General features: G+C 37.8%; 1 protein-coding gene and 1 long non-coding RNA gene across 2 annotated transcripts; one reads left to right on the top strand and one right to left on the bottom strand.

The window, feature by feature from the left end:
- Window positions 1-5,034: 5,034 nt before the first annotated feature.
- On the top strand, window positions 5,035-7,471 carry LOC108874247 (heat shock 70 kDa protein 12A-like). The gene is given in 5 exon segments (XM_018662703.2): window positions 5,035-5,342; window positions 5,636-5,738; window positions 5,741-5,859; window positions 5,936-6,107; window positions 6,363-7,471. Coding segments are annotated over 5 exon segments (1,755 nt in total). The 5' UTR covers window positions 5,035-5,060; the 3' UTR covers window positions 7,442-7,471.
- A 6,597-nt stretch (window positions 7,472-14,068) lies between these two features.
- On the bottom strand, window positions 14,069-14,867 carry LOC127140871 (uncharacterized). The gene is made up of 3 exons (XR_007811360.1): window positions 14,705-14,867; window positions 14,397-14,444; window positions 14,069-14,142 (listed from the first exon to the last, which is right to left on the bottom strand). It is a non-coding gene; the product is annotated as an uncharacterized LOC127140871 (long non-coding RNA).
- Window positions 14,868-15,325: the final 458 nt, after the last annotated feature.

The following is a 15,325-nucleotide window of genomic DNA, read 5'->3' as shown; positions in this document are numbered from 1 at the left end:
ACGTTGTAAATGTTTTCTCTAGGCAGAGCATCACACCACAGAACTAACAAAAATTGACTTGTTACTTGTTTGACAGAGAATATGATGTTTGTTGAATTAATAAGAGATTAACAGTCACTTTACAACCAATGTTTGACAAAAGGCCCTTTTTTCTCCATAAACCCTTCATCACAGCAGTAAACTTGAGCAAACTCAAGTGTAATGAAAAATGTGTCATTTGTTAAACTGTCAACAAGATTTAATCCCCAAACGTTTGTTACTCATTTTAAGTCTTATGTTCTTAATGTTAGGGTTAAAGTTCATTTCACATTGCTTTCAAAGTGTGAGGATTTGCTGCTTTTCTAACTTTTACCTTCTGACTTTGTGTTCTTTTATATAATTGTAAATTATGGTAATGAAGAACATTTATTCATATAGCTCCTTTCAAAGATCCCTTTTTGTGTTACTGTCTCTACTATGCAGCTCAGCAAGGAAGCACAGTCTGTGCAGACACAAATTTCAGACTAAAATAAGTCACACAATTCATACTTGCTTAAGTCTCGTATAATCTTTGGTAAAGTTTAAAATACAAATGTGTGCCTACTTTCAAAAATGATCATGACATTCAGTTAAGGGTTAAAATGAGTGATAACAGCTGTACTGTTTAGAGGGTGTTGAGAGAGGGCATCTAGCACAACTGACTGATCGCACAATGGGACCAGGGGCCTAGAAACTGGGTGTCTGTACTTGCTGTTCATCACTGTGTAAAAGTTGGTGTAGGAGGTAATTGAATTTTAAAGGAGAGAGCAGGGTTCAGTGATCCTGAGTCCAGCTGACAACCCTTATCTTCCAGGACCTCTGTCTGATATGCAGACAGCAGTGCGACAGCACTAAGGGAGAGTACTGAATGAAATGAAAGCCATGAGGTGGTCCATTTTATTTGGTCTGAAGCAGGGAACTGTTTTTTGAGTCTGTGATGGCCAGTGCCATCCTTTATTCTGCTGCGGCAGCAGACTGAGGGTGAAGGGCACCAACAGACTGAACAAGGCCAGCCATGTTGTGGGAGGCACATTTAGCAACAGACAAATCCACCACGAAGTCCCTGCCAGAGGCCATCAGCCTATTCAACTCCTCTTTCTGAGAATCAGTCTGTCAATTAATAGATCCCTGGACCCTTTCTCCACCTATGTCCACAACGTATCCTGTACATAATCAATCTGTAATTCAGTGTAAATGGCATGTAAATGTTAACTATGCGCATGTTGTTTTATCACTGATGGGGTTTATTTTTATTGTTTTTATTATGTTCATGCGTTGGCGTAATACAATAATAATAATAATAACAGATGGCAGTTGATTTATTACGCTGGTTAAATTTGTTAGGTGAGCGACTGGTACGCTTAAAAACTGACTGGCTTCACATTCTTGTTCTTATCTGACACGTCCTTTAGTTTCCACAGAACAACCTGTAAAGCAAAAGAGAAACTAGTGAGCAGCAACAATGTGGTTTAGAGGAGAAAACAACACATATACGATATGTTATCAGACATTCCACTGTGACTGACATGAAAATCTTTGAGTTTCTTGATGCATTTGTGATCTTTATCTCCTGACGTTAATCTTTGCGTCCACTGTGTCACGTAGCCAGCACTCAGCAGTGTAACTGGTCTTTGAGTGCAGGACAAGATCTGAAGCAGAGCAGTGGTGAAACCTGGGTATCACAAGAGGTCATTCACCTTAGTTACAGAGAAGCACATTACACTGTGTATGTCCAGCTGATGAATGTAAGTCCAGCACTCCTGAGGCTCTCTGACAGTCTAACTGCAGTTTCATGGCTGAGCAGGTGGTGGACACTAACTTTCTACAGCTGTCTGTCTGAAAAATGACACTATGAGAGGTGAGAGAGTGAACCAGAATAGTAAAACTATGGTCTGGACAAATAAAAAATGAGCTTACACTTACTCTATATGAAAAGTGCCTTGAGATGACTTTTGTTGTGATTCGGCGCTATGTGAATAAAACTGAATTGAATTGAATTCCATACATTGCTATTGTATAAATGTCAGTCATAGCTGCTTTAAGAAGATATATCAGACAGCTGCAGTCATTAACCCATTTTTAAAGTGACTTTCTTAGATGATGTCAGGTCATAAAAAAGTGATTTGAACAGCAGCCAGTGGATTGCAATGACAGCTGGTTAACTCATAGCATTGGATGACCAAAGCGACTTCTTATTTGTTGAATATGTGGCAGTTTTGAGAAACAGAATAGACCAAGGTTCTATACTCTAGTTATTAATGGTTAGAGTTATTGCTATACAGAGTGCATCACTTTTCAGTACTGTGTGAAGTTAACCTTTAAATGAATACTGCAGATATTCAACAACCTAGGACTATTCTACAACCTGTCATTTATTTTATTCGATTAATTATTTTATTCAATTCCCTGGTTTCGGGGGCAACCTGACGGCCGAATGGTTAGGGCGCATATCACATGGGCGTGAGTAGAGAAAAAAACTGTATTTATGCTGCTTTTGTAAATTAATGCTGGGATTATAAAACAATTATTAAACTTTAAGTGAACCACTATTGGAGTGATTCAAAGTGCCTGCTAATTCTGTCTGGGCCCAGAGTCCACATCGGATGTATTTATATTTATGGAGATTTTTTCACTAACTTCATGTCAAGTCGCAGTAAGTTAGAATGTTTTGCTCAAAATGGGATTATCGTCTATGTTACTGTGTTATAAACGACATGCTTCATATGTGTTGTTTCAGCATAAATCCACAGTTGAAGATTGAAGTGTTGGGCTACTCTGTGGGGCTGGGTGTCCTTGCTGAGGGCAGTGCTAAACCCTTCATTGTACTTATCTGTATGAACCATCATCCTCTACCCTGACCATAAAGACTTATTGCTCCTGATGCTTCCATTTTAGTCATTCATTGCACCAAAACCTTCATTTGAATAAAGGTTGCTTCACAAGCACACATTAAAAAAACAGTGGCTGCCATACAAAAAATCTGACACGTCCTTTAGTTTCCACAGAACAACCTGTAAAGCAAAAGAGAAACTAGTGAGCAGCAACAAAGGGGTTTAGAGGAGAAAACAACACATATACGATATGTTATCAGACATTCCACTGTGACTGACATGAAAATCTTTGAGTTTCTTGATGCATTTGTGATCTTTATCTCCTGACGTTAATCTTTGTGTCCAGTGTGCATCACATGAAGGTGTCTCAACTTTGAGAAACTGAATAGATTAGGACTTGATAAAAATGATAAGAAATCTGTTTTGTCCAACATCCTCATTCCCTAACTTAATTTAATCTATTACAATCTTTTCTTTTCTTGCTAAACCTGTATTTATGCTGGGATTATAAAACAATTATTAAACTTTAAGTGAACCACTATTGGAGTGATTCAAAGTGCCTGCTAAATTCTGTCTGGGCCCAGAGTCCACGTCACACGTGTTCATATTTATGGAGATTTTTTCACTAACTTCATGCCTAGTGTAGGCTACATATCGCAGTAAGTTAGAATGTGTTGCTCAAACTGGGATTAATTAATAATTGTCTGTATTTATATATCATATATATATATATATATATATAATTTTCAGCATCAGTCTGCAACATTTAAGTGTTGGGGCTCTGTGAGAGTTTGGTTAAGTTAAATATTCAAAAACATATTCATTTTTTTTTTTCTTTTCATGCTTAAATCAGCTAAATAGGGCAGATGTGTGTTGGAGGGTTGTAGTATAGGTTGAGAATGTGCTATCATGGAACATTTAGTGACCTTAATCACGACATTTCACAGGCGTCAACAACATACAAGAGAGTATCCTGTTTCTCCACAATTGCAGGTATGTGGGTTCACATAAGGTTAGTGCATTTTTTATTTTTCTGATGCAAAATACAGAATGTTGGATTAATTTGTATTTTAATGCTCCTGTGCATATTTCTCGTTGTTTTTGAGTTTTCCAAGGAAAGGCAGTGAGAGCATGTTCACAAGAAAATCCCAATGAATATTTTCTTCACAGTTGCAATTGCTGCAAGTTGGGAAATAATTTGCCATGATGGAAGCATTAGTTAGTTTACTCATCAAATTAGACTTGTACTGCTAAGTAGTTAATGTTAGCATGCTAACACACTAAGATGGGCATCATTGGTAACATTACACCTGCTGTAATATTAGGATTGTCATTGTCAGCATGGTCTTTACGCATTGTGTTTTCATATGATTAATAGTAATTTTTTTCTGAAGGCTGATGTTTTTGAGCTTCCTCACTGTGAGTAAAGGAATCAACCAACCACTAAGTCTGTCTGCACTTTTGTATTGTTTATTTGTGTTGTGCTGTTTGTGAAAAGACCTTTAGACTAGTGCCTTATGAAATCAGTTATGTATAATAGACTTGAATGACCTAGTTGAGACTGTCCATTTGTGTGTTTTTTATGCACTTTGAAAAGCAGTATCAGGTGTCATGGTAGTCACTGAAGTACAACAGTATGTCTTGTGGAAAATGTCCCAAGCGTCCAGTCCAGCACTCCCAGTCTGGCTGAAGAGGAGGATTGTTTAAAGCCATCAAACAACACAACCAGTAGTTCAGAGGCCAGAAGTCTGAAGTTCACCATCACATCCTGGGAGTACTGAGCTCCATGATGAGGGAAAGGAGCCTGTATGAGAGACATGGTTCAACTTCACATGTTCAGTCCTGTAAACTAAAGCTCAACCATTTAATTGTTGTATTTTATCCACAGATGAAGCTGTGAGTTGTTTGGTTTCCAAAGTTGTAATGTATAACACAGCTATCTGAAGATCTTCTTTCCTTCTGTGGTACAGAGCCATTAAGCCAAATTCATAGTGTAAATATTCACTCTGTTAATTTTCATGACGCACAAGTTTGTTGTTTTGTTATGTATTAATCATATTGTGTTGATAATATCCAGTTTTAGTAAATGAAGTAATATAATAAAACCAGGGGGCGGGGTTTACAGAGAGAAAAGAATAAATGCACTGTGACTGCTGCTCATTGGCAGTTTGACATTTTTCTTCACCTAAAGTAGTTGAGCCTGTTTTCACAATGGGTGATTCGTATATCATAGCAATAGACTTCGGTACTGCATACAGTGGATATGCATTCAGTTTGACGCCCCGAGACAAAGAAATTGATCCTATTTTGAAGCGCTGGGGAAAAGAGCATGGACTGGACACCCCAAAAACACCAACCTGCATTCTGTTCAGTGAAGATGAGAAATTTTCCAAGTTTGGTTATGAAGCCAAAACTGCATACATCAACATGCGTGGAGAAGACGCAACAAAACACTACTTCTTTGAAGCCTTCAAGATGGCTCTCTATGGCAAAGTAAGTAACAATTATTGATACATAAATACTGAATAAGGCAGGTTACCTTTGTGTCAATGAAATGAATAGAGAATGACACTGCACATGTAGATTATGGAAACACATCTGGTTGTTGGCATAAGTGAGTTAAAATGATCTCTTGAACACCATGACACATGAGAACAGAGCACTGAGCATGTTGTATTGACATGTTAACTGTTTGACTCAAACACATTTATATGTTCTCTATAACTTCAGAAATAGGGTTCCATCTGTAAACATGTGTAAACTAACATCTTGCTTATTGTCTCCAGACACTCAACAAAGATGTAACAATTAAAGCTGCAAATGGAAAGTCAATGAAGGCCTTGAAGGTTTTCACTGAAGCTTTACGATACCTGAAGGAAGACGCCTTGGAACCATCGCAGCAAACACAGTAGGGAGGAGGTTTATTGCCTCTGACTTCACCTGGGTGCTGACTGTACCTGCGATCTGGGATCCTTCAGCCAAACAGTTCATGAGAGAAGCTGCAACTCAGGTAACCACAATTTCTTTAGAGAGTACTGACGTTATGACACGTTCAAAGGACTGATTAATTTTCCTTTTACTTCCAGGCTGGTATTGTGACCAAAGGAACAGAGGACAAGTTGGTCATTGCACTGGAACCAGAGGCAGCTTCAGTCTGGTGTAAGAAGCTCCCAGCTGAAGGTTTTATAACACAGAACCATGGAGGAGACTCACTGGAGCACTCTCCAGGAACACAATACATTGTCGTCGACTGTGGAGGTACTGTATGTGGTATTGTCAATAATTCTACAACCTTTATTCACAAACAAGCTTTACAAATCCTTGTGTTTATGTACTCAAGAACAAGCACAATTGTGGACATCTCTACTTTTACTGACACCAAGAAAGAATTATTGTTAAAGAATATGTTTAATGTATAGCAGTGAATAAAGTGTCTCACTGTGTAAGATGACTGTGTTGATTGTACAGATGCTGTCACTATTCAGATTTAATTACTTCCTTTTTGTGTCGCAGGTGGAACTATTGACATAACTGTCCATGAAGTCCTGGATGGAGGAGCCCTGAAGGAGCTGCACAAGGCCTCTGGAAATGATCTGGGTGGACAAACTGTGGACAAGAAATTCAAAGAGTTCCTCAGAGAAATCTTCTGTCATGGTGTCTGGGATGAGTATGAAAGTAACTATCCCAGTGAGGTTCAGAGAATTATGTATGATTTTGCAGTTCTCAAACAAGAAGATGACGATGCTCAGATCACCTGCCCATTTAACCTGGGAACAATAGCTCAGAGAAGACAGGAAATAGAAAAGTTCTTTGAAACAGTGGAAGGTGCATCCTGGAACGACGGATCAATCAAAATCTCAAAACAGAAAATGAAGTCTTTCTTCATTGAGTCTCTGAACGGCATCACCAAGAGTCTCAGAGAAATCTTGGACAAAGATTTCAACATCCAGTTCATCCTGTTAGTGGGGGGGTACGCTGAAAGCAAGATTCTGCGTGGACACATTAATGATCAGTTTGGTGATCAGTGTAAAGTTCTGTGTCCTTTTAGAGCACAAGAAGCAATTGTGAAGGGAGCTGTGAAGTTTGGAAGAAACCCAGAGGTGGTGGCATCTCGTAAGAGTGCCTTTACCTATGGGATCGCTACCTGTGAGAAGTTTAAGTCCAGACATAAGGCAGAAAAGAAATTCACAGCTGATGGGCGTGAGTTGTGTCGTGATATTTTCATGAAACTAGTGAAAATAGGTGAAAATGTGGGTTGGAATGAAACCAGAGAACACATTCTCCTTCCAGTAGAGGCAGATCAGACAGCAATGAAGATTACATTTTATTGTACAGAAAAGAAAAACGCAAAATATGTGGATGAATGGGGAGTAGATGATGTTGGTTCCATTACTGTTAGCATGCCTGATACTAGAGGAGGCAGGGCACGTCAGATCAGGTTGGAAATCAGGTTTGGCTCCACAGAGATAACAGCCACAGCAACTGACGTAGTTTCAGGAACAAAAGGATCAATCAAGATCGACTTCATGACTGATGCTACATCTGAAGCAGAGCAGATTCCTCTGCTGTTGCACGACAGCTTAACTGACTAAATTATTAGATTCATGATAATCAATTCTATTCTGCTATAATCACATGTTGTATTTTTATGTCATTATAGACATTACATTTATATGTTTTTATATAAAGAGTATGTTCTATCGATGTGAGGTCTCTAAATTAAACACCTAACATTAAAATGCATGTCTCACTCCTTTGACACAATGCAAATTGCTGACATGTCACTACTTCTTCTTCTTTTCTGCATTTCATCAGAATGTGTGAGCAACAACATGAATCAAACTGGTAATTATGGAGACAATAGTTCAACAAAAAATATGTGATTTTGTACCATATACTGTATATCTGAGGTGATGATATAAATGCTAATGAAGACCAGTTTTATTTTTATCACTTTAACATGTTCCTTTGAAGTAATTAATAAAGTTGTTAGTTTTTATTTGACGATGTGGTGTTGTTTCTATTTTTTAATATAATTCATATTTATCTTTAGGTTGTGCTCCTCATAGACGATACAGAGAGCTCAATCTAAAAACAAGAGTTACACATTTTCTCCTCATCGCAAATTACTTGTCCAAAGACCATGTGTAAAAATATTTCAAATATTTTGAAAGCAAGGGAAGCCAAAAACTGACACACTGTTAAACCCTCTTTTGACATAACATTTACATAACATTTGTGCTGCTCAATTTTTTGCTCTTTTTTGCCATTTACAATGACAGTAGTTTTCCTGAAATTAGTGAGATATGTGTGCCTAAAGAGTTTCTATATTCTTGGAGTTATGATTGACAGGCAGACTCTAATGTCAGTCTCAACATCAAATATGCCCTGTGCTTAGTCTTTATTGTAGTCAGTGTAGAGGATGATGGTTCACACAGATAAGTACAGTGAAGGGCTTAGCACTGCCCTCAGCAAGGACACCCAGCCCCCACAGAGTAGCCCCAACACTTGGGGACCTGTGCTGAAAATTGACACAACACATATGAGCACATGTGGGGCGGCTGTGGCTTAGGAGGTAGAGCAGTCGTCCACCAATCAGGAAGGTCGGTGGTTCGATTCCCGGCTCCTCCAGTCTGCATGCCGAAGTATCCTTGGGCAAGATACTGAACCCCAAATTGCCTCCGATGTGTGTGTTTCACATCGGTGTGTGAATGTGTGTGAATGGGGTGAATGTGATCTGTAGTGTAAAGCGCTTTGAGTGGTCGAAAAGACTAGAAAAGCGCTATATACAGTCCATTTACATGTGATGTGGACTCCAGGCCCAGACAGAATTTAGTAGGCACTTTGAATGGTGCTTCACTTACAGTTTAATAATTGTTTTATAATCCCAATTCACATACAGGTTTAGCAAGAAATTGATTGTAATGGATTAAATGAAGTTAGGGAATGAGGATGTTATACAAAAAAGAAAAGATATCAAAGATTAACGTCAGGAGATAAAGATCACAAATGCATCAAGAAACTCAAAGATTTTCATGCCAGTCACAGTGGAATGTCTGATAACATATCGTATATGTGTTGTTTTCTCCTCTAAACCACATTGTTGCTGCTCACTAGTTTCTCTTTTGCTTTACAGGTTGTTCTGTGGGAACTAAAGGACGTGTCAGATAAGAACAAGAATGTGAAGCCAGTCAGTTTTTTAAGCGTACCAGTCGCTCACCTAACAAATTTAACCAGCGTAATAAATCAACTGCCATCTGTGACACGCTGAAAAGCCACCTAAAAGTATTGAAATGCTTCACAAGAATTTAATGATGGAAAAAAAAAACATTTAGTTTGGTTAGTTATTATATATTCATAACACACTATAAAATTGTTGTAAGATCAGAAAAGGATATAGTAGGTAAACACACATGTCTCCATGATATAAACCACCTTTCAATTGAATACTACATGTTTCATAGCCTGTACCTTGAAGTTCATACCCGTGAACTTTCTTACATTCTTACATGTTTGCTTGCAGGCTCAAGTTTTAGCCAGTATAGCAACATGACTGTTGGCTGTTTTGTCTGTTGGTCCACCACGTTAGCCCAACTGAAATATCAAAACAGTTATTGGATGGATCCTCACGACATTTTTCGCAAGAAATAGCCCCCAGAACTTGAATCTCACTGACTTTGGTGATCATCTGAGTTTCCATCCAGCACCATCATGTCAGGTCAGAAGTTTTATTTGTCCAATACACTGATGATAAAGATGACTATTTATCATCAGCATATGTCAGGATGGTGCTGTGTCTAAATGCATTGTCACACAACTGCAGCCAGCATGGTTCCAGATTCTTAGTCTAAATCTCAACATTTATGATTCTGCCTGTAAACTCTGGTTATCATACCCATGTCACATTTGTAAATGACAATGTGCACAGTTTAGGAAATTCTTTCAAAAATTTGAATTGTGATAAAAACAGTTATGGATATCATCTTAGACATTTTTCCCACCGCTTACTGAATGAGGCTACTTTCTTTACAACTTTTCTAACCTTGCCATTTCTGTCTTCTGACTATGATCATTTTTTTATAATCCCAACATTGATTCACAAAAGCAGCATAAATACAGGTTTAGCAAGAAATAGATTGTAATAGATTAAATTAAGTTAGGGAATGAGGATGTTGGACAAAAACAGATTTCTTATCATTTTTATCAAGTCCTAATCTATTCAGTTTTTTTAAAGTTGAGACACCTTCATGTGATGCACACTGGACACAAAGATTAACGTCAGGAGATAAAGATCACAAATGCATCAAGAAACTCAAAGATTTTCATGTCAGTCACAGTGGAATGTCTGATAACATATCGTATATGTGTTGTTTTCTCCTCTAAACCACATTGTTGCTGCTCACTAGTTTCTCTTTTGCTTTACAGGTTGTTCTGTGGGAACTAAAGGACGTGTCAGATAAGAACAAGAATGTGAAGCCAGTCAGTTTTTTAAGCGTACCGGTCGCTCACCTAACAAATTTAACCAGCGTAATAAATCAACTGCCATCTGTGACACGCTGAAAAGCCACCTAAAAGTATTGAAATGCTTCACAAGAATTTAATGATGGAAAAAAAACATTTAGTTTGGTTAGTTATTATATATTCATAACACACTATAAAATTGTTGTAAAATCAGAAAAGAATATAGTAGGTAAACACACATGTCTCCATGATATAAACCACCTTTCAATTGAATACTACATGTTTCATAGCCTGTACCTTGAAGTTCATACCCGTGAACTTTGTTACACTCAGCTTCCAGCATATTCCACTTTGACTTTTAGTTTCTTGATGCATTTGTGATCTTTATCTCATGACTTTAATCCATTGTGTCACATAGCCAATGTTCCACCATGTAACTGCCATTTGACTTCAGGACAAAACACTTGAGTGTTTCAGTCATGAAAAAAGGGACTGTTAGACAGGAACAGAGTAAATAATCCTGTGTCACCATCCCCCGATCTTTCTCTGAGGAGCCTGAACTGTGACTTGGCCTAATCATGGTGTGCATCACTACTCCTTCAGTACACTGTTTCTCATTTTCATCTGGGCCACTATTATCAAGCAGCATACATCCAGTAAGTGTTTTGTATTCAACAAACTAATCTCTCTTTAAACCTGGCACTTTCTGACTTGGCCTTAAACAAAGGAATACTCCACTGATAATCTCCCCCATATGCCATGCAGTTGGTCTTAGTGGCCATCTTTTGATTCTTCCATCCTGGTTATTGTTGCTTTGCTCTAAGCCAACAAGCAGCCATTTTGCCTTAGTCACATACCCACACAAATGCACACACACAACCACACTTGTACACAGTGTTCCTGGATTAGGTTAGATGTGTTTTCATTTTGGTATATGTTCAATAAATACTTTTGAATATTTAATATTTGCTGGTCTGTTTGATGTTGTATAACAATGGATGTTGCTGACCAACCCTCACTAACAACTGATAGGGTAACTTTGGTGGCAGTTATTAAATTAATCAACATTCCAAATGGATAGTTAGTGTACTTTATAAAACTGACTTATTGAATAGACTGTCTACTGACTACAATGATGTCCCTTCAAGGACTTAAAATTTTAGTAAAATAATTTAATATTAATGTTTTTAATAGTATTTTATCAGGGCAGCACAGTGGCGCCATGGTTAGCAGTGTTGCCTCACAGCAACAAGGTTCCTGGTTCGACACCAGTTTGCCCGCTGTTTTCTCCAGGTTCTCCAACTCCCTCCCACAGTCCAACGACATGCTGGTTAACTGACGACTCTTAATTGCTCGTGTAAATGTGAGTGTGAATGGTTATTTGTCTCCATATGTCAGCCCAGTGATAGACTGGCAACCAGTCCAGGGTGTTTGATGTGTTGTACTTTGAAAAGCAGTATTTAATGTTGTGGTAGTAGCTGAAGTAGAACAGAAGCCGTAGCAACAGTCAGAGCACAACAGTAATATTCCAACAGACTTAATTATAATTCAACTTATGTTCAAAAATAAATTTTGTTTACAGACACATAATCAGCATTAAGATATGAATTCTGCACATAAGGCTTTAAATAATCAGATTAGTTAATCTGAACTAATCTAGCAAAATTCTTCATTCACACAAATGAAAACTTAGCAAATAGTAATGTTTGATCCCTGACAAACACTCAGGTTTTCTCATCATTGCTGACTTCATTGCCTCCTCTTCATGGCAGAAGAACTTGATGTCTCGTGGGAAATGTCCCAGCGTCCAGCCAGGAACATGATTCTCCCAGTCCGGCTGAAGAAGGGGAATTGTTTAAAGCCATCAAACAACCCAACCAGTAGCATTCAGAGGCCAGAAGTCTGAAGTTCTCCATCACATTCTGGTGTACTGAGCTCCATGTTGTAGGAAAGGACTCTGTATGAGAGACATGTTCAACTTTACATGTTCAGTCCATTTTATCCACAGATGAAGCTGTGAACTGTTTGGTTTCCAAAGCTGTAAAGTATAACACACCTACCTGAAGAAAGATCTTCTTTCCTGCTGTGGTACAGATTCATCTGAAGACTGTGAATTGTTAACTGTCTGAACTCTTTGACCTGGAACACAGGAAAATGCTGCTTACACAAGTACAGTAGCAGAAGATTTAATGGTCCAGTTTTAGACAGTAGACTTCAGTCCAGTACCTTCTGAGGTGTTAGTCCACTGCTGTTCTCAATCAGTCCAAACACTTCATCTATCTGCCTTCTTCTTTCTCTCCATTTCTTCTGCTGCATCTCTAACATTTTCTATAATTATCAGTTGGAGTTTCATCCAGATAAACAAAGGAACAACAGTAAGTTGATTTCATTTTTGACTTTGAACAGGAGTTGAAGAAGTAAACTACAGGAGTAACATCTCTTCAGACTGTACTGTACCTGAGTCAGATCTCTGGTAAACTCTCTGCTCACAGCATTAGATTTCAGATGATCTTTTGATTTTAGGCCACTGCAGCAGTTTCAGTTTGTTATACATCTCTGTCAGTTTGGTTTTACTGACTGGGTTGTTCATGCTCTCAGTGTCTCCTGTCTTTATTGAAAGAGACAGGTCTGCTGCCACTCTATTCAAAGAAAGATACAATGTGATTGTGGAAGAACTTTCCAAGTTAACATTTACACTGAATTTGAATTCATAGTTTCAGCTCTTTGTATGTACAGTACCTGTCTTTGAATGATTTCAGCTCCTTTTCCTTTTGGTTCAGACTAGATCTGTGGAGTAAAAAATTCAGAGTGTGAAAAAGCTTCATGTTGTTACTGAACACATGAAGAAGCATCAACTGAACTAAAGTTAACATCAATGGTTTAACACACTGAATCAGCAGGTTAGTTATTTACAGTGTATTACAGGGCTGTTGTGTTGGATTGCTTTGTATTGTACAGGTCTGACTGTGTCCACACTCTGTGTTCAAGCTTCAGTAAATTTAAAGTCTGTTTCACGTCTCATTAAAAGTTCACTTCAGAAAAATACTGACCTTGCCTCATGAAGTTTTCTTTGTAAAATGTTTCCATTTCAGTCATTCTGTGTTAAAAACATCATCAGTGGTTAGTCTGGTTAAAACACTTCACAGCACAGATTCATTGTTAATATCATTGATTCTGTCAACAAGGAATGGTTTACTTTTAAAATATCTCTTTTAATCAAATACTTCAACAGTGTTTTCAGATATGAAAGTCAGGACCAAGTTCTGATTCAAGTTTCATGTTTTTGTTGCATTTGAATCTGTTAGTTTTGGTTTCATGTCACAGTTTTACGAGTCCACCAACTAGATCTGCCTGACATTCCTCCACCACCTATGTATGCTGTATACAGTAATTTGTGTTTGTCTGACCTTGGCAAGCTGTAGATTCAACTCATCCTCTCAGAAAATAACTTTTAGTATGTTTATGCATTTTTTCGAGTTGACTCTTGAGAGTACCATTACACCAAATCACAAGTATATAATCTCCTCTCCCATGTGTTTCCACTGTAATTTATTTCTCTTAGGGTCAATTCCATCCTCTGTTGTTTTAATGTGTGACAAGCATCAACTCCATGTGAAAATTCCAAAAGTCCATACAAGAAACAGTTTATTCACAAAACAGTTTATTCACGCTGCAAACCAACCTTTGGTCCAAACTGAAAAATATGAAGGTTCACATCAAAAAGGTAGGTGTGAAAGCACCCTTAGAAAAAAACCTTTCTTTGTGTTCACGTTCATGTTGTTCACACCGTCGGCAGCTGGGTTTCATGGTTTCTTCATTCCTAAGCCTTTTCCTGTACAGAAGAAGTAGATTTGTTATCAGTTTATTATAATTTGGGATGAACTGACAAGCAGAGAATCAGACAGGAACTATCTGATGTATTAAAGAGTGAGCTCTCCTGTCCCTTCATCCAAACAGAAATAAAAGAACATATGTGAGAGCAAATGTACATTTAAAAAAACCTGTAATATGATTGATTTGACATTTCCATGTCAACCTATAAAGTAAATCTGAATTCATAATTTCAGCTCTTTGTATGTACAGTACCTGTCTTTGACTGATTTCAGTTCTTCCTCTTTTTGTTTCAGAGAAGATCTGTGGAGGAAAAATTCAGTGTGAAAAAGCTTCATGTTGTTACTGAACACATGATGAAGCATCAACTGAATTAAAGTTAGCATCAATGGTTTAACACACTGAATCAGCAGGTTAGTTATTTACAGTGTATTACAGGGCTGTTGTGTTGGATTGCTTTGTATTGTACAGGTCTGACTGTGTCCACACTCTGTGTTCAAGCTTCAGTAAATTTAAAGTCTGTTTCACGTCTCATTAAAAGTTCACTTCAGAAAAATACTGACCTTGCCTCATGAAGTTTCTCTTTGTAAAATGTTTCCATCTCAGTCATGCTGTGTTAAAAACATCATCAGTGTTTAGTCTGATTAAAACACTTCACAGCACAGATTCATTGTAAAATTCACTGATTCTTTCAACACTCATGAGTCACTGTGCACTAAATAACTTTGTCTGACAGACCTACATCCTGTCATCATCAATTGCATTTGCTGTGTCTCACTGCTCTTGTCATTGACTGGTTTATAGACGGCATGTGTCTGATGTTGGCATATTGCCAGTTCAATTCATCCTCTAAAAAATAACTTACAAATTTCAGCATTTTTATGCATTGTTTCAAACTAATTTTAGCTTTTTCATCAAATCAAATTACAGTTAAATATTTCCCTCCCCATGTGCTGCCATAGTTCATTTTTATTCTTCTGTTGTTTAATGGGTGATGAGCCACCTCTTTTGGTCGGACCAAATTTTGGTCCTTTGGTCTGAGGAACCTTTCACACCTGCTACTTTGGTTCAGACCAAACTGAAAAATTTGAAGGTACACATAAAAAAGGTAGGCGTGAAAGGACCATTAAAAACAAACCTTTCTTTGTGTTCACATTCATGTTGTTCACATCGTCGGCAGCTTG

The sequence above is a fragment of the Lates calcarifer genome, unplaced genomic scaffold, assembly GCF_001640805.2.
Source record: "Lates calcarifer isolate ASB-BC8 unplaced genomic scaffold, TLL_Latcal_v3 _unitig_5267_quiver_2573, whole genome shotgun sequence".
NCBI classification, from domain to species: domain Eukaryota; kingdom Metazoa; phylum Chordata; class Actinopteri; family Centropomidae; genus Lates; species Lates calcarifer.
This window is presented reverse-complemented; position numbering and strand designations above follow the sequence as displayed.